The sequence below is a fragment of the Protopterus annectens genome, chromosome 1.part2 (genome assembly GCF_019279795.1).
Source record: "Protopterus annectens isolate FY-2018-M chromosome 1.part2, PAN1.0, whole genome shotgun sequence".
Taxonomy (NCBI): domain Eukaryota; kingdom Metazoa; phylum Chordata; order Ceratodontiformes; family Protopteridae; genus Protopterus; species Protopterus annectens.
The window spans coordinates 711632371-711656006 of NC_056727.1; the positions used below are offsets into that span (position 1 = coordinate 711632371).

At 45.0% G+C, this 23636-nt stretch overlaps 1 protein-coding gene across 1 annotated transcript in view; it reads right to left on the bottom strand.

The window, feature by feature from the left end:
- The window catches only part of LOC122790927 (G2/M phase-specific E3 ubiquitin-protein ligase-like), a gene marked incomplete in the record, with an annotated part of 597261 nt that overhangs the window by 276356 nt on the left and 297269 nt on the right, over nucleotides 1-23636 (bottom strand). The window contains 1 exon segment of the mRNA XM_044058627.1: nucleotides 13259-13375. Within this exon segment, the coding sequence (XP_043914562.1) occupies nucleotides 13259-13375 (117 nt within the window).

Here is a 23636-nt window from a genome sequence, read left to right on the forward strand (position 1 = left end):
GAACTAGGGGGGCCTTGATTAAAGGGCTTTAAACTGCCAGTTTCACATGCTTAAATATCAACAATACCTCATGTCTTTGTTAAAACAGAAAATGCTTATAAACACAGAATGTCCTGATAACAAGGAATGCAGGATTTATTGCATGCAGCTGAACAAGTGGGAATGCATACTCTGCAGTGTGGTTTTGATTAATTATAGGCTTCTTGTAGAGCTGCAGTTACGGGCTCTGTCATTCGAAGGCATGCTTGGTTGAAAGAACAAAGTTTACCTGAACATGTTAAAGTAAAACTTTTGGATGCTCCACTATAGCATGATACTTTGTTTGGTGTTAAGGCAGAAGAGGTGTTAAAGAAAATGGAAGATAAAGCAAAATCAATACAGACAGTAAAGGATTTCTTACAGGTTCAACCACCTAGGTTTAGCAGAAACTGGCCTTCAAAAAATTGGTCCTTTCCGGCGTCAGACAGGCCACAAAGAGGTAGATACAGACACTCAAGAGGCAGACATCAGCCCCAAGGCTCCTACAGACCTAAGCAATGGGGTGCTTCAGCCCCCAAAGGAGAAGGCAAATCACAACCTTTTAGGAAACGGTCTCAATGACTTTCCTCTACAAATGCCAAGCACTTACCTTTTGGCAGCACCCTTAGGGGGAAGCTAGCACTTTTCTCACAAAATTGGCATATGATCACCCAGGACAAATGGGTACTGAATATTGTTTCTCAGGGTTACAGGTTCCACTTTCACACCCTTCCAAAAACAAAAGGTATGCCGGACCTGCCACAAAACCAGTGGGCAGAGGCACAAAAGCAAATTACTGCTCTCATGGACATGAACGCTATTTAAAGAGTACCACAGCAAGAACAGGGACAAGGATTTTACTCAAGACTTTTCCTGGTACCCAGAAAGGACGAAGCTTGGAGACCAATACTGGACCCGTCAATCCTAAATACTTTCCTGGATGTTCCAAAATTCAAAATGCTAACACTGCAGCAGCTTCTACCCATGCTGGGCAAGGACGCTTGGCTAGTTACTTTGGACCTCAAGGAGGCATACCTGCATGTCCCAATCAGACAATCTTGCAGAAGATGCCTCAGATTCATAGCTGGCTCAATGCATTGTCAATTCTCTGCACTGCCCTTTGGCTTATCTATTGCGCCCAGGGTCTTCACAAAATGCCTGGCAGCAGTAATTGGTAATTGCATTTTGCAGACAAAAAGGAATTCAAATATACCCCTACTTGGACAACTGCCTCATTCAAGCAGAGAGCAAGGACATTCTACTAAAGCATCTGGCGTTTGTAAAAAGATTGCTAATTTGCCTAGGGTACACAGTAAAGGAAAAGAAATCAAAACTAGTGCCCTCTCAAGAGATAATATTCCTGGGTGCAAGCTTAAATACAACTGCCCAGATGGCTTATCTCACGCCAGACAAGCAAAGGCAACTGACTCTACTTTCAAATGATGGCAAAAAAGACCCAGCTCCCTGCAAGAAAAATTCTGCAAGCCCTGAGCTTCATGGCATCCTGCATTCTACTAATTCCATATGCAAGACTGCATATGAGGAAACTACAATGGTATCCAAAAAGTGTTTGGACTCAACATTGCCAAAGCCTGGAAACACTAATAACTAATTTCCTGCCCGCAACAGGAGTTTCGATGGTGGGCACTGGCCTGTCACCACAACAAGGGACAGCCTTTCACCTTACCCACAGCCAGGCAGACAATAACAATAGATGCATTGGATTATGCCTGGGGGGCACACATGGCAGGAAAATGTATACAGGGCACGTGGCCCAAGGAGCAAATGCATCTTCACATCAATCAAAAAGAGATGCTAGCTGTACAGAATGCCCTGACAGCCTTCAAGGATCTACTACATCCAGGACAACTATTACTAAAGACGGACAATAAACCAGTTATGTGGTACATAAACAAGCAAGTGGGCACACATTCCTACCCCCTCTGCAGGCAAGCCATGACTTTGTGGAACACAGCACTGACCTATCAATTACATCTGCAGGCACAATTCCTGCCAGGAACGAAAAATACACTGGCAGATGGACTAAGCAGAAATCTCATGGATCCTCACAAATGGAAACTAAATCCACAGGTCTTCAGTATGATAACAAGGAAATGGGGACGCCCAAACATAGATCTTTTTGCCTCCCCTCACAACTGCCAACTACAGAAATTCTGCACAAGAACTTATCACTCACAAGCATGGAAAGTGGATGCTCTATCATTCAGCTGGAAAACCGTGACAGTATGCCTTTCCTCCACTGCCTCTTCTTCCCAGGGTGCTCCTAAAAGTCAGACAAGAGAGGCCAAAAATGATCCTGATTGTCCCAGACTGGCCACACCAGCACTGGTACCCAATCCTAAAGAGCTTGTCTCAAGGCCCAGCCTGGCCTTTACCTCAAATTCCTCATCTTCTGACTCAACAAAACAATCAGATTCTGCACAATCAACTCAGAACCTTAAATCTGGCTGCATGGCAGATAATACAGCCACTCAGACCACACCTCTCTCTAAAGCTGTAATGGATGTCATTTTAAAAGCCAGGAAGCCCAGCACTAGGAAATCTTATGCAGAAAAATAGAAGAGATTCTGTGCTTGGAACCAGGCACAAGGACTCGAACCACTTGTTCCAAATATACTTCAGATTTTACAATACCTAACTGAGATGCTGGACAAAGGCCTATCCTTCTCATCAATTAAGATCCAGGCCTCTGCCATTTCAGCTCATTACAATACGGAACCTCCTATTTTCTCTCATCCACTACTGAAACAGTACCTCAGAGGGGCAAAAAACATAAGACCCCCAAGGAGAGCACCAATACCTACTTGGGACCTCAATTTTGTTTTAGAAAAACTCACACTGCCTCCTTTTGAGCCAGCCAATACAGCTGATATAAAATTCTTATCATGGAAAAAGTACAGTTTTGTACCTACCATAAATGTAGATGTCCGATAGGAATGCATCTGCAGTCTTCACAAATGGGTTGTCCTGTCGTCAGGCAGCCCTTCGGTCGGCCGGATTCCAAAGTCTGGGTCTGGCTTCGGCTGGTGTCGCACTTCACCCGACGTCATTGCGGCAGTTCTTCGGGTATAAAGGCATCAGCCGACGCCATTTTCCTCAGTGTTTCTTGCCCCAGATGCCAGGTGCCCTCTTGGATGGCTAAATTTGGATAAATGCCAAAGTTTCCAAATAGTAGAGAGCACACACACAAAATAAGCATGTATGTACATATATACAAACAAATACACCATAATAGATCCCCCCCAAGCTAGCTGAAGGTTGGCAAATACCCTAGGAGTACCTCAGAGGGGAAGGAGGGAGGGTAATCCTGACTGCAGATGCATTCCTATCGGACCATCTACATTTATGGTAGGTACAAAACTGTACTATGTCCTTCAAGGATGCATCTACAGTCTTCACAAATGGGTAGAATACCATAGCTAAACTAGGGGAGGAGGAATGAGTAGAGATTATGGTGTAGTTAGGATCCCTTGCAAAACAGCAGTGGCAAAACCAGCTCGGGATCTAGAGTATAAAGGTAAATTATAATGCTTGGCAAATGTATGCACGGAGGTCCAAGTAGCAGCCTCTATAATGTCCTTGGTAGCCACTCCTCGTAAGAAAGCTGTGGTAGTGGCTGTAGCCCTTGTGGAGTGAGGCCTGATGTTCTCTGGAGTTTTCTTTCCATGATAGGAGTAACAAAATCTAATGCAATTTCCTATCCATTTGGAGATTGTCTGTTTTGAAATTGGTTTTCCTTCCTTCCCTGTTGCATATGCTACCAGAAGCTGGTCAGTTTTTCTATTGTTTTTTGTCCTGTCCAGGTAGTAGCGTAATTGTCTATGCACATCCAAGGTATGTAGTAGCCTTTCTCCCCTGTTCTGTGGGTTGGGGAAGAATGTAGGAAGGTGGATAGCCTGATTTAAAGAGACTGGATACCACCTTAGGCATAAATGTAGGATTTGTTCTCATGGACACTCTATCTTGATGGAAGATCAGGAAGGGTTGCACTGCCATTAATGCCTGTAGTTCAGAGACCCTTCTTGCTGAAGTTATTGCCAGCAGGAATGCAGTCTTCCAGGATAAGTATTGTAATTCTGCTGTTGCTGCTGGTTCGAAAGGGGGAAGTGTCAATTTTCTAGTACAAAGTTCAAGTCCCATGCTGGTAATGGAGGTTTCGGGAGGTTTCACATTTTAATTCCTCTCAGAAACTGTCTGAGCAGAGGATGCGAGAAGACAGGAGGATCCAAGCTGTATTCTGCTGAAATAGCTGAGGCATGTATCTTGATGGAAGAGTAGGACAGGCCTGTATGGAAGAGCTCTGCCAAGTACACCAGGATGTTGGCTATGTTCACCAGCGTCACTTCTTGCCCCTTTGCAGTACTCCAAGTGAGATATCTTTTCCATTTTGCTGCATAATTCTTTCTTGTTGAAGGTCTTCGAGCCTCCAGGATTATGTCCTTAACCCTTTGGGATAAATTTGGGTTAATTGTTGTCATGTAATGTTCCAGGCAGTTAGCTGCAGAGTTTTCAGGTTTGGATGCAGGATGTTGAAGTTGTTCTGTGTTAACAGTAATGGGATCAGGGGCAGTGTCCATATTTGTTCCTGGGACATGCTCCTCAGCAATGGATACCAATGTTGTCTTGGCCAGTCTGGAGCTATCAGAATGATCCTCGGATGTTCCTCTTTGATCTTCAGAAGCACCTTGTGCATCAAAGGAAGTGGTGGGAATGCGTATGCTATCAGGTTTTTCCAACTGAAAGATAGGGAGTCCACCTTCCAAGCAAGTGGGTGGTACGTCCTTGTGCAGAATTTCTTTAGCTGGTGATTGAGTGGGGATGCAAACAAGTCTATTTGTGGTAATCCCCATTCTCTTGTGATGGCTTTGAAGATGTCCGGATGCAGCATCCATTCGTGGGCATCTGTGGTAGTTCTGCTTAATATGTCTGCTAGAATGTTTTCCTTCCCTGGTACATAAATTGCTTGTAACTGAATGTTGTAGCTCAGAGCCACATCCCATAGGTCCAGTGCCAGCCGGCATAGAGGATATGAGTGTGTGCCTCCCTGTGTTGATGTACCACATAACTGTGGTGTTGTCTGTCCTTATCAGCTGACCTTCTTGGAGAAAAGGTTTGAAGGCCTGGATTGCCAATTTTACTGCCATCATTTCCTTTAGATTTATGTGCAGGTGCAGCTGGTCTCGAGTCCATAGGCCTTGAATGCACCTGTCCAGCATGTGTGCCCCCCAACCGAGGTCTGAGGCATCTGTCGTGATGGTTTGTTTTGGTTGGCTTTTGCAGAAGGGCAATCCTGAGTTTGATTGGCAGGCCTGAGCCCACCATAGGAACTCTTTCTTCAGGCAGGGAATCATTGGAATTTTGGTTTCTAGGCTGTGCTTGTGTTGAGACCACAAATTCTTTAGGTACCATTGTAGCTTTCTCATATGCAGCCTGGCATGAGGGACCAGTATTATGCAGGATGCCATGAAGCCTAGAGCTTGCAGCACTTTTCTTGCAGTTAGATGGTTCTGCTTTGTTAATGCCAAGAAGTAGAGAGGAAGCTGCTCTTTCTTTTCTGCAGTTAGGGATGCCATTTGATTTGATGTGTCCAGTTCTGCACCCAGAAAGGTTATTCTTTGGGATGGAATCAGCCTTGACTTTTTTATATTGACTGTATATCCCAGGGCTTGCAGCAGGTAAATGACTCTTTGTAGGTATTCTGTTAGTTTTATTTTGTTGTCCGCTTGTATCAGGCAGTCGTCCAGGTAGGGATAGATTTGAATCCCCTCAAGTCTGCAATGAGCGATTACTGATGCCAGGCATTTCGTGAACACTCTGGGCGCAGTAGATAAGCCAAAGGGCAATGCTGAGAATTGATAATGCTCTGATCCTGCAAGAAATCTGAGGTATCTTCTGCAAATTGGTCTTATGGGGACGTGCAGGTATGCCTCCTTGAGATCTAGAGTTACCAGCCAAGACTCCTTGCCCAGCATGGGAAGAAGCTGCTGTAGGGTCAGCATTTTGAATTTTGGAACAATGAGGAATGTGTTTAAAGCGGACAGGTCTAGAATAGGCCTCCATTTGTTTTCTTTTCTTGGTACCAGGAAGAGTCTGGAGTAAAATCCTTTCCTTGCTCCAAAGGTGGTACCTTTTCCACAGCTCTCATTCTTAGTAATTGAGATATTTGCTTTAGAGCTTCTGTCCTTTGAGTAGGTGGCAGGTTTGGCATTCCTCTTTGCTTGGTAGAGTATGGAAATGGAACCTGTAACCTTGGTCTATAGTTTGCAAAATCCATTTTCTCTTGTGATGCAATGCCAGTTCTTTGAAAATAAGGTTAGCTTTCCGCCTAAGGGTGCTTCTAGTTGTTCCCTGGTAGGTGGTGCCACCGCCAAGTCACTGTGAATGAGTTGTTGTAGTGGTGGTGGTTGCATCCGTGCCTCGCTGGTTGTTACCTTGCCACTGGCGTCCCCTGTAGGCACCCTGGTTTGGTTTCTGCCTCTCGAGCGCCTATTCCTGCCTCTTTGTGCCCTAGAGGAGTCTGGAAAGGACCAATTCTTGGAGGGCCAGTTCCTGCTAAACCTTGGAGGTTGAACTTGTAAGAAATCTTTCACTGTTTGTACAGATTTTGCTTTCTCTTCCATCTTTTTTAGTACCTGTTGCGCAGGGGAACCTAATAAACTGACCTTGTCCATAGGTGCATCCAAAAGCTTTGATTTGACATGGTCTGGTAATGCCTGTTCTTTCAGCCATGCATGCCTCCTGATAACTGTGCCAGTCATGGCTGATCTAAAGGAAGCCTCCAGTGCATCATAGCCACATTTTAAAGAATGGTTACTAACCTGCTGTATGTTATGTACCATTTCTTGAACATATTTCTTATCTAAAGATTCTTCAGAGGACAGCTTTTTAGTCAACTGGTCAAGCATAAACTCTTGGTATTGAATCATATGAAATTGGCAGTTCAAAGCTCTAGCTGACAAAGTAGCAGAGGTGTAAACTTTTTTACCCCATCTCTCTAAGGACCTGGATTCCCTTTCAGAGGGGAGGGGGTTTTTAGTGGAAGTAGCTGCTACGGCTTTAGGACCCTGGGAGATAGTCTCTGGATCTGCAAAAGGAGCCTTATATAAATGGTGATGAGTGTCCGGGACCCTGTAGAACCTATCGGGCTTAGCAGGAGCCGGAGGTAATGAATCAGGACCAGTGCAAGCATCATTAAAAGCATCATCAACAACAGAAAGTACTGGAGGTATAGCTAAAGGCCTATGCTGTGGCAAATGTAGAAAGGTCCTAAGCCTTTTTCTGGAGTCTGAGAAATCTTGGCCCTGCCACTGAAATTGTTCCCTCATAGCATGCAAGGTTTCCCCAAAGGAAAATTCCTCAGGAGGAGAGGCTGAAGGGATGTACTCCTCAGCATCAGAGTCTTCGTAAGGAGAATAAGCAGCCTCAGGAGGGTCTGTATGTTCTGAGTCATCAGAGGAATCATCTGTGGATACTGGCTCAGGGGGCTCTGCTCTAGGCCTTTTTTTCTGGAGGAGGGAGAGGCCCTGTCTGGATGAGGCTGGGCTCCACGAATTAAAGAGATGAGATCCTCAGCCAAAGTAAGCATATGGGAGCTGGTGCTGGGCCTGAGAGAGGGGGGCTTGGCAGGCACCGTTTTTGATGCTTTGGCTGCTTTAGCCCTGGCAAAGGCCTTAATAGACATTGCTGCAGGAGGCCTAGCAGCTCCACATGCAGGGGTAGAAATATCCAGGGGAATGGTATCTGATAAATCCTGTGAAACCGCAACAGAAGGTTGGATTTCAGAAGCCGTTTCTACCAGGTTAGAAGAGGCCTCGGTAGAAGGCATGATTTCAGCTGAAGAAAGAACCGCTTGCTCGGTTTCGGCCGAAACAGAGACACTCGTGGTTTGCTTAACCGCGGTTTCGGCCGAAACCGCGGACCGCGAGTGTCGGTCCTTTTCTTTGCGTTTTTTGGTACTTTGCATAGTCGGAGGATCCGATGGCATAATATATGCAAAATCGGAGCCGAAAATCTGTTCAGCAAACTCCGACCGACGTCTAAGCGTCCGTCGGTTAAAAGAAGCACAGGCTAGACAAGCTGCTACATCGTGGTCTGGGCCTAAACAATGTATGCAATAGGAGTGGAAATCTTTATGAGGTATTTGTTTCCCACAAGATAAACAGTTATTCACTTTCTCTGACATCGGCTGAGGCAAGAAAGAGTCCCCAACGGGGTACTTAGCTTTTTAGAAGTCTTCAAAGTAATATTCGGTAGTAGTAATCTCTGGATCTGACCGACCGGCACTTGCGAACAGCTTCTGCTTGGGCGCCACGGCAAGAAAGACTGTGGGAAATGGCGTCGGCTGATGCCTTTATACCCGAAGAACTGCCGCAATGACGTCGGGTGAAGTGCGACACCAGCCGAAGCCAGACCCAGACTTTGGAATCTGGCCGACCGAAGGGCTGCCTGACGACAGGACAACCCATTTGTGAAGACTGCAGATGCATCCTTGAAGGACATCTGCTCTGCTCCTAGCAATAACTTCAGCAAGAAGAGTCTCAGAGTTACAGGCATTAATGGCAGTGGAACCTTTCATTATTTTTCATCAGGACAGGGTTTCTCTAAGGACAAACCCAACATTCATGCCAAAGGTAGTATCCAGTGTGGCTCTTAACCAAACCATTCATTTGCCAACATTCTATCCAAATCCCCAGAATAAAGGGGAGAGACTTCTGCACGCTTTGGACATACACAGACAGCTACAATTCTACTTGGACAGAACAAAAGCTTTCAGAAAAACTGAGCAACTGCTTGTAGCTTATGCTGCAGGATCACAAGGAAAGCCCATCTCAAAGCAGACTATTTCAAAATGGATAGGACACTGCATTCGCTTCTGCTATTCACAACATGGCAAATCAGTACCCAAGGGCATCAGGCCACATACTGTCAGAGCAGCAGCCACTTCAGCAGCCTTCCTCAGAGGAGTACCAACCAAAGACATTTTAGAGGCTGCAACCTGGAGTTCAGTGCACACTTTCACCAAGCGCTACCACTTACCACTCTAACTCCAGAGCAGGCTTCGCCACTGCAGTTCTGCAGGGCCTAGTAGCCTATCCTAATCCTATTTAGGCCCAGCCGCCCAACCCCAGCTTTGGGATTCAACCCAAGAGTAATGACTGCAACAGTGAAACACGATGAACATAGTACAGTTGTGTACCTACCTTAAATGTAGATGTTCGAGTGTATTCACTGTTGTAGTCCAGGTTACCCACCCACCATCTCCCTTTTCTTTGCTGGGACTTTTCTGTACTTCTCTATTCTATACAACCTATGTGGTGTATTTGCTTGTAGATGAAGGAAATGCTTATTTTAGTATATGCATGCTTTTTGGCAAAATGTTTTACAGCCTACCTATTTGGGGGCACCTGACATCTGGGACAAGAAAAACTGAAGAAAATGGCGTCGGCTGCATCCTTTATATCCCTGGCGCACTGACGTCAGGGAAGAAGCGACAGCAGCCAATGCCGGACCTAGACTTTGGAATTCAAGCCGACTGCAGGTAGCCTGCCAGCAGGATAACCCAAGAGTAATGACTGCAACAGTGAATACACTCGAACATCTACATTTATGGTAGGTACACAACTGTACTGTTTTTAGGCATAGAAGCCTGACCCTGCAGTCTGGTCATCTGTTTCCCAGGCATGGTTTGAGTTTTAGGCCTTGAAAAAGAAGATGGCGTCAATTTAATATGCAAGTCAGTACGCCTGAATACATCCTCAGAAGCCGGTGCCTGCACAGCGGCTTCGGACCCATCCAAGGTAGAGACATCCGCAGGTTCCACAGTTGAAGCATCTCGCGGCATACCAGACTCCGAATGGGTCTCAGTAGAGGCCTGCGAATCTGAAGTAGCGGTCATCAGGGGCTGCAAAAGCACCTCACTGAGTACCAGCAAACTGGCGACTAGCTTAGAAGCGTCATCGGCAGCTTTGGACCTAGGCGGCCTGTCTCTGTCTATCTTTGCGTTTTTTCGGAATGTCATAGTCGGATGGCTTACTGAAGACATATCTGGATAATTTAAGAGAGTACCAAAATATTTAGAAGCGAAAATATACAGACGAACAGTTTGTGGTTTAAATAAGGCACAAAACCAACAGCGAGGTACGTCGTGGTCAGGGCCTAGGAAAGGAATACAGTACGAATGAAAATCTTTATGAGGTATTTGCTTTCCACAAGAAATACAATTATTGACTTTTACTGACATCGGTTTAGAGCAAGAAAAAGTTTTCTCAACGGGGTACTTAGCTTTAGTTGAAGACTTTGGTTCTGAAATGAAAATTTCAGGAAGGAGTAGGCCAACCGGCATTTGTGAACTGCTTCTGCTTCGGGCACCACACAGCAAGAAAGACTGATGTAATGGCATCGGCTGCATGCATTATACCTCTGACTACCTTACGTCACAGAAGATGAGACGGTAACTGACGCAGGACCCAAGACTTTGATAATCAGGCACACTGAGGACTACTGCAAACAGATAACCCTAATGTGATGATTGCAACAGTGAAATACGAAGAACATCGAAAGTATTTAGCAACAAAAAGAGCCCGACGACGAATAGTTCGGGCGTTGAACAAGGCAGAAAACAAACAGCGGGGGACGTCATGGTCTGGGCCTAAACAGGTGACGCAGTAAGAATGGAAATCTCGGCGTAGTATTTGCTTTCCACAGGCAAGACAATTGTTAACTTTTTTGGACATCTGTTAGAGCAAGAAAAAAGGATCCCAACGGGGTACTTAGCTTTACAAGGCTTCAGGATAATTCAATTCAAAAACAAACTCAGGTAGCGACCGACCGGCACTCGTGTGAACTGCTTCTGCTATGGGCTCCTCGGTAAGAAAGACTGTGTAATGGCATCAGCTGCCTGTTTTTATACCAGACGACCTGACGTCAGTCCTGGAGCGACAGCAACCGATGCAGAAATACCAAGTCTCTGGCATTCGGGCCGAATGAGGGCTGCCTGCAGGCAGATAACCCAAGTCTGATGACTGCAACAGTGAAACACGAACACCACAAGCAAAGGATTTGAAAAAGTCGTCTTATGAGAACTTCAGGGGAAACCATGGTAAGGGCAGTGAACAATGGATGCAATGCTTTGCTGCAACATATCTGCATAAAGCAAAGCTTGGACACCAAACCATGCTCCATAAAGGTGCACTCTGTACCCACGACGACAGTTATTCTACGTCATAGGCAAGTACTAGGCTAGCTGCCCTTGCAGGCCAGTTTAAGCCTAGTCAAATTTCCTTTTCAAGGATGACAACCAAACTCTGTACCTTGTGACTGAGGTAAAGACCTTAATCCTCATATCAACCCCCTGAAGAAATCTGGACAATCACTGTGATCTCCTCTTATAAGCAAGAGAGCAGATTCTCATCTCTTTTCCAGGCAGCTTATAAACCCTTTTTAACTATTAAGATGGGACACAAGATCAGCAGACAGTGTTCCACAATTAAGCCCAGCTTATGGTGTACAGGGATAAAGCCCTGACTATGACCTAGACAACACAAAGATAAGCCATGGTTATAGTGTCAGAAGAGTTTGATGAGGGTTGTGATTGAGCAGCTAATACTAACTTCCCCATCCTGGGGGAGAGGTGGCTCCAGTTTGCGGTCTGCCAGTTTTCAAATGAAAGCCTTCGTGGTGACAAAATTACCCAACCTGGGTATCTGACACTGATGAAGCCAAGTGGATGATGGCAGATTTCAAAAGCACATGCATGGCAGCATGCATCTCCATGAGACATAGCAAGCTGTCCTGATAAGAATGCTTATATCAACTATCTAAATGCCCCCTACAGTTTATGCTGTGGATGACAGGCTGTGAAATGGAGAGCTGTGCCATGTAATCCCTAGCTGGGGACAATTAAGATCCATCCTGGAACACTGCTGGACCTAGTTCAGGGGATGGTGAAGCCACATCCTCAAGCCTTTTGGGACAAGGCACTGCCTCACCACATCGTACAGACGGGTGGGCATAGGCAAAGGCACAAGCTCCTCCATGACTGTCTAAATGACAGCATCCTCCAATCATCTCATGTTGTGTGCATTTTCCCTTCCCCAATTAAAGTACAAATGGGTACAACATTTATGTGAGGAGGGCATGATGGTCAAGAAATTTAGAGGGAAAACGCATATTGTTAAACAAAAGGAACACAAATGTCAACCAATAAAGCTTTCTTTGGGGGACTTAAGCATTCACTACATGCCAGACAAATGCCTGATCAATCAAACTCTGAAACCTCCAAAATGGAAAGGTCAACTTTAATACCCCTGGGGTGCCCCTCACTTGCCTTTTACTAGCTGATTATGGACATGATGTCAAGCTCTCACTATTTGTGGGCTTGCCTACAAAGCAATACCATCTCATGGATGGAAACATTGAGAAAAGACTTTGTCCAATGTCTGGACTCTTCAGCCATTACTTTCTCCTTTCAAACACTAACAGAGATTCAAGCAAAGGACTCCTCTACTGCACCGGCCTCCCATTAGACACTGCAGCACCTAGGCTTCAGACTCCACCTCCTCTTGCAGGTTGTGAGAAGTGCTAGATCCAGTAACAGTTTTACATCATTCACTTTTTCCATGCAATATTACCAATGCAGATGCAGCCCATAGCATGTGATCCATCAACTATTGGAAAACTGAGATTTTTCTATTTTAGGCATCAACCATTGACACATACCAGCCACACATGCAAAGATCGAGACCTAAACCTAGAAAAAAATGGAGTGCAGAAAAGCCAAAGATGGGGCTACCAAAAGAGAAAATTGCAACAGTAACCCACTACAGCCACAGCTAGCTGAGTTTCCCCTTCAACAATAGCAAGTAACAGGGTGAAGCTCGGCCTTCTGGAATAAATGTCAGCACAATGACCAGTCCTATGTTGGACTCTGACTTATGATCTAATAACCACAAAATGCAAGGAATTTGCTACAGAGTATGAATGGATCCAGACTGAAGATGTGCTTATGCAAACTAAAGACACTAGTAACAGACAGTGACAGCAAGAATAAAACAGCTATATCCCCAAGGGTGGCAGACTAACAAAAGTAAACAGAGTACAAGAAAGATGTAACCAAGCAAAAATATCTGCTATTGACCATGCCCTTAGATGAAAGATCAACATGTTTGCAAAGCAGTTATCACAAGTTGCAAGAAAAACAAACTTGTACAAGAAAAATTACCTTTTGGACTGGCAAAATTTTCTCCCCATTTCACAAAGACACTCTTCTGCATCACAGTACTGATGCCTCTGTAGTAATTCACTGAATGCATTTTCCTCAAGTTCCCATGAAGCATCACTAAATAATAAAACAAGTTTGTCGTTAACTTAGTATAAACAAGTACAACTACAATGAGTATTCTGAAAGTCACTATACCATTGCTGACTTTGCTGGGTCTCAAGTCTTTTTTCACATTTTCTGTCCTTCTAATATTGACACTGGCTGCCGATTAAACAAAGCAAGTACGCAATATGTACATTTTTAATTTTAACTACAGAAGTGAAAGAAATGACTGTTGTGAGAGAAATTCACCACAAAGTACAGTTATGTAAGAACTTACCATAACAGTAGATGTTCTGTTTTTCACTATTGCAGTATTCCTTAAAAAAAGGAGATATCCTGCCAAGGATATCCAAACTTCCAGCCAGCATAGCAAAGCCTTAGGCCAGTGATGGCAAACCTTTTGGGTTAGGAGTGTCAAAAGCCGCTGGCACAAAATAATTCAGTGCACTTCACATGAGCAATGAATGCAAAAGCAGTGTCTTTGGCAACTCGGGTGTTGATCGCTGGCATGTCACCCAAAATGTCATGGTGTGTGTCACCTTTGACACACGTGTCATAGGTTTACTATCACTGTCTTAGGCCCTTCCAAGTGCCTTAAGTCAGATGTATGCCCTACGTTTGAAATGTAAGGTATGCAAGTGAGGTATGAGCACCAAATCCGCAGAACTGAACTGCACCAGAACAAAAAACAGCAACCAGACAGGAAAAAATAAGGGGAGAAAAAAAGGCCCCCCTTGGCTAAAGGGCACAGGAAAACCTGAAGAGGGGAAGGAGAGATGGACAGAATACTGCAACAATGAAAAGTAGGACCTACACTGTTATGGTAAGTTCTCACACAACTGTACATGCCTTTCCTTATCACTGTTGCAGTATTCCTTACAAAACAGAGTACTAAAATTACTGAAGGTGGGAGGAGTAAAAGGAAGCAATAGAAGATACCTCCAAAAACCCATGGAGAAGCGACCTGGCAAAACCTTCCCCTATAGCTCTAGAAACATCCATCTTCGTGTTTAGTAAAGTATACATAAAAAAACAAGTAGCAGCTTCCAAAATGGATTGAGCACCAAGACCCTAGATATGATCCAGATGAGTCCACTGCCCTAGTAGAATGAGCACAAACAGAAAAAGAAAGCTATTTGCCATGAAAAGAACAAAAAGAAATGGCATTAGAAATCCATTAGGAGATGGTTTGCTTAGAAACAGCCAGACCCAATTTTTTGATATGAAAAGAAAAAAAGTTGCTCAGAATTCCCAATATCCTTAGTCTTATCTAAATAATATCTGCGATGTCTATGCAAATCTAAAGAATGTAGAACCCCCTCACTACTATTTTGATGAGGGAAAAAAAAGGTGAACGGTCTGATTCAAAGACAAGTCACTGACCGCTTTAAGCATAGAAGGAGGCCTAGTTCGAAGAGACGCACACGGAGTGAAAAAGCAGAAAAGAATGGACTACCCTAACAGACTGTTCAAAGAATCTCTTGGCAGAAGTCAGACCCAACAAGATGGTCTTTCATGTACAAATGCAAGGCAGAAGAAGCTGGTTTAAAAGATGCCAGACTCAGCTTCTCACGAAAAAATTAAGGTCCCAAGGAGAAGGAATGGCTTTCTTGGAGGCCTAATATGAATAATGCCTTTCAGAAACTGTTTAACCTCAAATCTATAGGGAAGGGGTGGATTCAAAGGCAGACAAATAGAAATTATCCTCAAATGAGATTTAACAGAGGAGTATGCCAGGCCAGACGTAAGTGGCTGACACAAATAAGAATTGTAGGAATACCCAGAGAAAGAAGATCCTGTTCATGTCTGACACTAAGCAGAAAATCTCCACTTAGCAACATAAGATTTTCCAATAGTGGCTTTTCTGCCCCCTGCGAAATCCAATACACGTCTTCAGAAAAGTGGTGTTGAAAAGGAATTAAAACCCTACTGCCCAGAAAGTCAACTACAGGGAGAGTACATGATGGTGACTGAGACAGCCAGCCCTTGCCCTGTGTGAGACGATCAATCTGGTGAGGTAAATTGTAGCAATTGCCCCTGGCCAGGTGAAAGAGAAAAGTACAGTTGTGTATACTTACCATAAATGTAGATGTCAAAAGTGTATTCACTGTTACAATCACCACATATGGGTTATCCCTGCCAGGGTAGCCCTCACAGCCGGCCCAAATACCAGAGGCTTAGAATTTCTGCGTCGGTTGCTGTCGCTTCAGGACTGACGTCAGGTCGTTAGTATAAAGTATGGCAGCCGACACCATTACATCAGTTTTTCTTGTCCTAACCTGTCAGGAGGCCCCAAGTAGTAGGCAGGTTCTGGTGGAAGAACCCCACCAGTAGAAATTAAATATCAATATGTCCCTTGTAAGGAAAAAGAAAAAAGGGGGATGGAGGGAGGGAAACCAGGACTGCAACAGTGAATACACTAATATCTACATTTATGGTAAGTGTATACAGCTGTACTATGTTCGTGTTTCACTGCTGCAGTAATCACATTTGGGCCGATTCCAAAAGCTGATTAAATGGGTGGAGGCAGTCAAGCAAACTAGGGGCTGGCTAGGATGCCCTGCAAGACTGCAGAGGCAAACCCTGCCCTGGATTTGGAGAAGAGAGGCAGGTGGTAATGTTTGGTAAAAGTATGATGTCCAGGTGGCAGCCTCCAGGATGTCCTTGGTGGGGACTACTCTGAGGAAAGCTGCAGAGGTGGAGGCTGCTCTGGTAGAGCGAGTCCTGACCCCCCCCCCCCCTTGGGGGGAGGTTTTCCGTGTTGCTTGTAGTAGAAATGGATGTAGTATGCTATCCATTTGGAAATGGTTTGTTTGGAGATGGCTTTGCCTTCTGCTCCTGTAGCAAAGCTAACCAGCAATTGATCAGGCTTTTTGAAGGATTTAGTCCTGTCTACATATAATCTGAGCTGTCTATGGACATCTAGAGAGTGCAGGATCCTTCACCCTTGTTTTTTGGGTTTGGGAAAAAAGGTGGGCAAATGAATGGATTGGTTGAGAGCCACACTGGACACCACTCTGGGCATGAAGGATGGGTTAGTCCTGAGGGAAACCCTGTCGGCATGGTAGATGATGAAGGGCTCCACAGCCATGAGTGCTTGTAGCTCGGTGACTCTTCTGGCTGAAGTGATGGCCAGAAGAAAGGGTGCCTTCCAGGAGAGAAATTTTAACTCTGCTGAAGATGCTGGTTTGAAGGTGGGGGCAGGGTGAGCTTTTCCAACACAAAGTTAAGGTCCCAAGCTGGGGTAGGTGCTCTACTGGGTGGCCTTAAGTTGCTAGCCCCTCTTAGAAATTGTTTGATCAGAGGGTGTGAGAAAATGGGGCTGCTCAGTGTGGAAATGAGCATAGATAGCAGAAGCATGAATTTTAAGAGGAAAAAGAGAGACCACTGTGTAGCAGGTCAGCCAGGAAATCCCGGATGAGGGCTAGGGAGGGCTGTGGCATATCGGCTCCTTTAGCCTGAATCCATAACATCTAAATCCTGTTTACTGAGGGTGACAGATTGATCTGAGGGTGACAGATTGATCAGTGGTCAGGGAATAAGCCAGTTTGCCAAATTGAGGGTCTGCAATTGGGGATGCATGAATTCTCCTTCCCTCTGGGTCAGGACGGTTGGTTGTCTGAGTGAGATGCCATGGTGGCAGTGGGAACAGGCTGCACCAGCAGTGGGTACCACTGCTGGTGAGGCCAGTCTGGAGCAATCAGAATTGTCCTTGGTTTTTCCTCCCTTATTTTGAGCAGTAACCTGGTGATGAGAGGTAGTGGAGGAAATGCACAGACAGATAGACTGACCCAGGGAAAGGATAGGGAATCCATTTTCCAAGTCATGCAGTAATGCTCCCTGGTGCAGAACTTGCTGAGCTGATGGTTGGTGTAAGAGGCAAAGAGGTCGACCTTTGGGGTGCCCCATTTCTGAGTTATTAGGGTGAAGGTTCTTTTGCCTAGCTGCCACTCGTGTGGGTCCAGAAGATTTCTGCTTAAGTAGTCTGCCAGAGAGTTTAGAGAACCTGGCAGGAATTGTGCTAACAAGGTGGAGTTGTATGGCAGCGGCTGTGTGCCACAGTGTCATGGCCAGCTTGCATAGAGGGTAGGAGTTAGTTCCTCCCTGCTTGTTGATATAGCACATCACAGTGGTGTTGTCTGTTTTTATCAGGAGATCCTCTGGGGAGAGAAAGGGACTGAAAGCTGTCAATGTGTGCTGGACAGCTAACATCTCTTTTTGGCTGATGTGCAGATGTATTTGCTGTTGGCTCCACTGGCCCTGTATGCACCTGCCGTCCAGGTGCGCACCCCAGGTATAGTCTGATGCGTCTGTGGTGAGGGTCTGGGTGGTGAGAAAGGTAGTCCCTTCTTGTGGGAGCATGCTGCTGCCCACCAAAGAAAATCTTTCCTTAGGCAAGGTATCATTGGTATAAGTTTCCAGGTCTTGAGTGTTGACACCAAAGGCTTTTTAGGTACCATTGAAGCTTCCTCATATGCAGTCTGGCATATGGAATAAGTAGAATGCAAGTTGCCATGAACCCTACTGCTTGCAGGATTTTCCTTGCAGATAACTGGGGTCTGGTGGCTAGTTGACAGTAGGGCTGTTGGGTAAGTTTGCTTTTCTGGTGTAAGGAATGCCATCTAGGGATGCTGTTATCCAGGCTTGCTCCCAGGAATATAATCCTTACGAGTGGGTACTAGATTGGATTTCTTTTCGTTGATAGTGTACCCTAGGGAGGTCAGTAGGGACTTTAGAAAGGCCAGGTGCTTGTGCAGCTTTTCCTGTCTGCCTGAATCAGGCAGTCGTCTAAGTATGAGTAAATTTGGATATTCCTTTGTCTGCAAAAGGCAATGGCCAGAGCCAGACATTTTGAGAAAACTCTGGGAGCTGTAGATAAACCAAAGGGAAGTGCAGAGAACTGAAAGTTAAGAGACCTGCCCTGAAACTTCGATATTTCCTGCATGATTCCCTGATAGGAATGTGGATGTAGGCCTCTTTTAGGTCTCTGGTGGCTAGCCAAGCATCCTTGGAGAGCATGGGTAGCAGTTGCTTGAGGGTGAACATTCTGAAATTTTGCTATCACCAGGAAGATGTTTAGAATGGGTAGCTAGAGGATGGGGCACCAGGTGCCCTTTTTTCTGGGTACCAGAAAAAGTCTGGAGTAGAAACCTTGGCCTTTCTGTTCTACAGGAACGTGCTCTATTGCTCTCAGAGAGCAGGGGATGGACTCACTTTTGCACCTCTGCCCACTGGTGTGGAGGTAGATCTGGTAACCCTTTTGGGGATGGAAGAGAGTGGAAAGAAAATTTGTATCCCTGGGACACTATGTTGAGGACCCAGTGGTCGTTGGTAATGGTGGCCCAAGGTGCTTGCGTGAAAAGAGTTTTCCTCCTGGGGTAAGTGAAGGTGGGCAGAGGGAAGAGGTGGAGGAGGAGAGTAATTGTGAGTTCTTACCATGACGGGGTGGCTTAGAACTCCCTAGTTTTGTAGTGGAGGAATTCCACTCTTTTGATCTCTGCATTCCCTGTGGCTGCTGTCTAGGGGGTCTGCTTCCTCGGGGTCTGGGCTGAACTGACCTGGTGGGAGCAGGAAAGGACCAGTGCTTGGAGGGGCAATGCCTGCTGAACCTGGGTGGCTGGACCTGTAGGAAATCCTTAACTGTCTGCATAGATTTAGCTTTTTCTTCAATCTTTAAGATCTTCTCTGCCTTAGTGCCAAATAAGTTGTCTTTGTGCAAGGGTGCATCCAATAACAGATTTAACATGGTCTGGCAAAGGCTGTTCCTTAAGCCATGCACACCTTCCAAGGACAGAACCGGTGACTGCTGCCTTGCAAGAAGCTTCTAGGGCTTCAAAAAGTACAGTTGTGTACACTTACCATAAATGTAGATGTTAGAGTGTATTCACTGTTGCAGTCATTACATTTGGGTAATCTGCTGGCAGGTTGCCCTCAGTCGGCCTGAATTTCAAAGTCTTGGGTCCTGTGTCGGTTGCTGTCTTCTCTTCCATGACGTCAGGCCGTCAGGGGTATAAAACATGCAGCTGACGCCATTTTCTTTAGTTTTTCTTGCCCCCGATGTCAGGTGCCCCCAAAAAGGTAGCAATATTCTAAAAATGTATATATTTATACATACATCAATATAAACTTTACCTTCATCTACAAGCAAATACACCACATAGGTTGGAGAAGATAGAGAAGGAAAGATAAACTGTAGAATGACAGGGGGATAGTGGCTGCAACAGTGAATACACTCGAACATCTACATTTATGGTAAGCGTACACAACTGTACTATGTTCTTCGGGTTTCACTGTTGCATTCATTACATTTGGGTAGAATCCCAAAGCTATGGTTGGGAGGCTAGAGCTAGACAGCATTAGGTGAGGCTATAAGGCCCTGCAGCACTGCAGTGGCAAAGCCTGCCCTGGACAGAGTAGAGAGGCAAATGGTAATGCTTTGTAAAGGTGTGAACAGAACTCCAAGTAGCAGCCTCTAGAATGTCCTTTGTTGGTACTCCTCTGAGAAAGGCTGCTGAAGTAGCTGCAGCCCTGGTGGAGTGAGACCTAATGCCCTTAGGCACAGGTTTGCCATGGTGTAAGTAGCAGAAATGGACGCAATGGCTTATCCACTTTAAAATTGTCTGTTTTGAAATAGCCATTCCTTCTGATCCTGCAGCATATGACATTAGTAATTGCTCAGTTTTTCTTAGAGCTTTAGTCCTGCTCATGTAGAATCTTAGCTGTCTGTGTACGTCCAAGGAATGCAGAATTCTCTCCCCTTTGTTCTGCGGATTTGGATAAAAAGTTGGCAAATGAATTGTTTGGTTAAGGGCCACACTGGAAACGACCTTAGGCATAAAAGTAGGATTTGTCCTCAGAGACACCCTGTCTGGGTAAAATATGATAAAAGGCTCTACAGCCATGAGGGCCTGCAGCTCTGAGACTCTTCTTGCTGAAGTAATTGCTAGTAGCAGAACTGTCTTCCATGATAAGAACTTTATATCAGCAGTAGCAGCTGGTTCAAAGGGAGGCACGGTGAGCTTTTCCAATACATAATTGAGGTCCCAGGCAGGTAATGGCGATCTTCTAGGAGGCCTTAAATGTATGGCTCCTCTAAGATACTGTTTTAGTAAAGGATGAGAAAAGATTGGTGGCTCTGTATTGTAATGAGCCGAAATGGCAGAGGCATGGATTTTGATTGATGAGAAAGATAGGCCTTTGTCAAGCATCTCAGTTAAGTATTGTAATATCTGAGGAATATGCGGTTCTGCTGTATCAGTTCCTTGTACTTTATTCCAAGCACAGAATCTCTTCCATTTGTCAGCATAAGATTTTCTAGTACTAGGACTTTTGGCTTCCAAAATGACATCCATTACAGCTTTGCTGAGAGGTGTCATCTGTATGATTACAGGATTAGCCATGCTGCCAGGTTCAGAGTCTGTAATTGATTGTGCAGAATCTGATTGTTTTGCTGGGACAGTAGTGGTGGTTTTTGAGGCAAGGTCCAAGCTGGGTATTGAGACAAGTTCCTTAGGATTGGGTACCAGTATTGGCAGGGCCAGTCCGGGGCAATTAAGGTCATCTTTGGCTTCTCTTATCTGACTTTTAGGAGGACCTTGGGTAGAAGAGGCAGAGGAGGAAAGGCATAAACTGATAGGTTTTTCCAACTGAAAGATAGGGTGTCCACTTTCCATGCTTGTCTGTGATAAATCCTTGTGGAGAATCTTTTCAGTTGATAATTTTGAGGAGAGGCGAATAGGTCTATGTCTGGGCTCCCCCACTTCTCTGCTATCATGCTGAAGACTTGTGGATTTAGTTTCCACTCGTGAGGATCCACAAGGTTTCTGCTTAAATAGTCTGCCAGAGTGTTTTGTTTTCCTGGCAGGAATTGAGCTTGAAGATTTATTTGGTAGGTCAAAGCTATGTCCCACAGTGCCATGGCTAATCTGCAAAGGGGGTATGAGTGTGTGCCCCCTTGTTTGTTTATATACCACATGACTGCGGTGTTGTCCCGTCTTTATCAGTAGTTGTCCTGGATAAAGTAAGTCCTTGAAGGCTGTTAGGGCTTGTTGGACAGCTAGCATCTCTTTCTGGTTGATATGTAGATGCATTTGATTTGGTACCCATATGCCCTGAATGCATCTTCCGGCCATGTGGGCCCCCCAGGCATAATCTGATGCGTCTGTTGTTAAGGTTTGGCTGGCTGGGGGTAGAGTGAAGGGCCGTCCCATGTTTTGGTGACAGGCCTTTGCCCACCATAGAAACTCCTGTTGCAGGCGGGGGATGAGAGGAATCATTGTTTCCAGACTGTGTGAATGTTGACTCCATAAACTTTTTAGGTACCATTGAAGTTTCCTTATATGCAGTCTTGCATATGGAATTAGTAGGATGCCATGAAGCCCAGAGCCTGCAGAATTTGTCTTGCAGAAGACTGGGTTTTTGTTGCCATCAGTTTGAAGTGGTCAGTTGCCTTTGTCTGGCGTGAGGTAAGCCATCTGGGTAGTTGTATTCAAGCTTGCCCCCAGGAATGTTATCTTTTGAGAGGGTACAAGTTGTGATTTCTTTTCGTTTATTGTGTACCCTAGGCATGTTAGAAGCCTTTTCACAAATGCCAGGTGTCATAGAAGAGTGTCCTTGTTCTCTGCTTGAATGAGACAGTCGTCCAAGTAAGAATATATTTGAATACTTTGTCTGCAAAATGCAATTACTGGTGCCAGGCACTTTGTAAAGACCCTGGGTGCAGTAGATAAGCCAAAGGGCAGTGCAGAGAATTGGAAATGCATTAAGCCAGCCTTGAATCTGAGGTATCTTCTGCACAACTGTCTTATTGGGACATGCAGGTATGCCTCTTTTAGGTCTAAAGTTACCAGCCAAGCATGGGCAGAAGCTGTTACAAAGTGAGCATTTTGAATTTTGGAATGCCCAGGTATGTGTTCAAAATCGATAAATCCAGTATTACTGGGTACCAAGAACAGTCTAGTCAATGCCTTGTCTTTTATCCTGTTCTGGTACTGTCTGAATGGCCCCTATATCCATGAGGGACGTAACCTGTTTCTGTGCCTCTGCCCATAGTTTTTTTGGCAGATCTGGCCAACCATTTGTCATTGGCAAAGTGTGGAAATGGAATCTGTATATCCCTGTGATAAGATGTTTAGTACCCACTTGTCCTGGGTTATTAACTGCCAATTTCAAGCAAAAAGTGCTAATTTTCCCCCTATGGGTGCTGCCAAAAGATAAGTGCTTGGTGTGGCAGAGGGAAGTCATTGAGATTGCTTATCTCCTCCAGATTTGGAGGTGGATGCGCCCCATTGTTTTGACCTGTATGAGTCTTGAGCCTGATACCTGGAACTCTTAGCGTCTGGATTTGCCCCTTTGAGCTCTGTCTGACACAGGAAAGGACCAATTTTTTGTAGGCCAGTGTCTACTGAATCTTGGTGGCTGCACTTGTAAGAAATCTTTAACAGTTTGCATAGACTTAGCTGTGTCTTCCATTTTCTTTAAAACCTCTTCTGCCTTAATACCAAACAGAGAGTCATGCTGTAAAGGTGCATCTAGCAATTTAGCTTTAACATAAGGCAAATTTTGTTCCTTTAACCAGGCTTGCCTCCTAATCACAGATCCAGTAACTACGGCCCTGCAGGAGGCCTCTAAAGAATCAAAACCACATTGCAAAGTATGCTTTCCAACTTGTTCAGCTGCATGCAATTCCTTATTTTCTGCACATTCTGAAATCAACATTTTCTGTTTCAGCAATCTCATAGCATGTTGTTGGTACTTAAGCATATGAAAATAGAAGTTATGTACTCACCAAAACGTTCCATCTGAGTAGATACTTCATTTGTCTGCAACCTGTGGGTGTCGGATCCGACCTCGGATCCGATCCCGCAGCTTTCCAAGCTCCAAGATCCGAGCTCCTAGCTCCTCCCCCTACCCATAATCCTCTAGTACCAACCACATTACCTCAGATCGTTTTTTTTTTTTTTGCCTAACCAACTCGAGACAGAAACCAACTCCAAATTATCAGAGAAATTTCCCGAGGTTCGGGAATCGGGTTGCAGACAAATGAAGTATCTACTCAGATGGAACATTATGGTGAGTACATAACTTCTATATCTGAAGTAGTTACTTCATTTGATCTGCAACCTGTGGGACAGAGTCCCCAGCTAACCTATAGAACCTGGGTATCCTACGGAAGGATATTCCGAAGCACCCATGAGCCAAAAGAAGCCCTACTCCTGGAAAGGATATCCAGTTTGTAATGGGAAATGAAGGTATGAGATGAGGACCAGGTACCTGC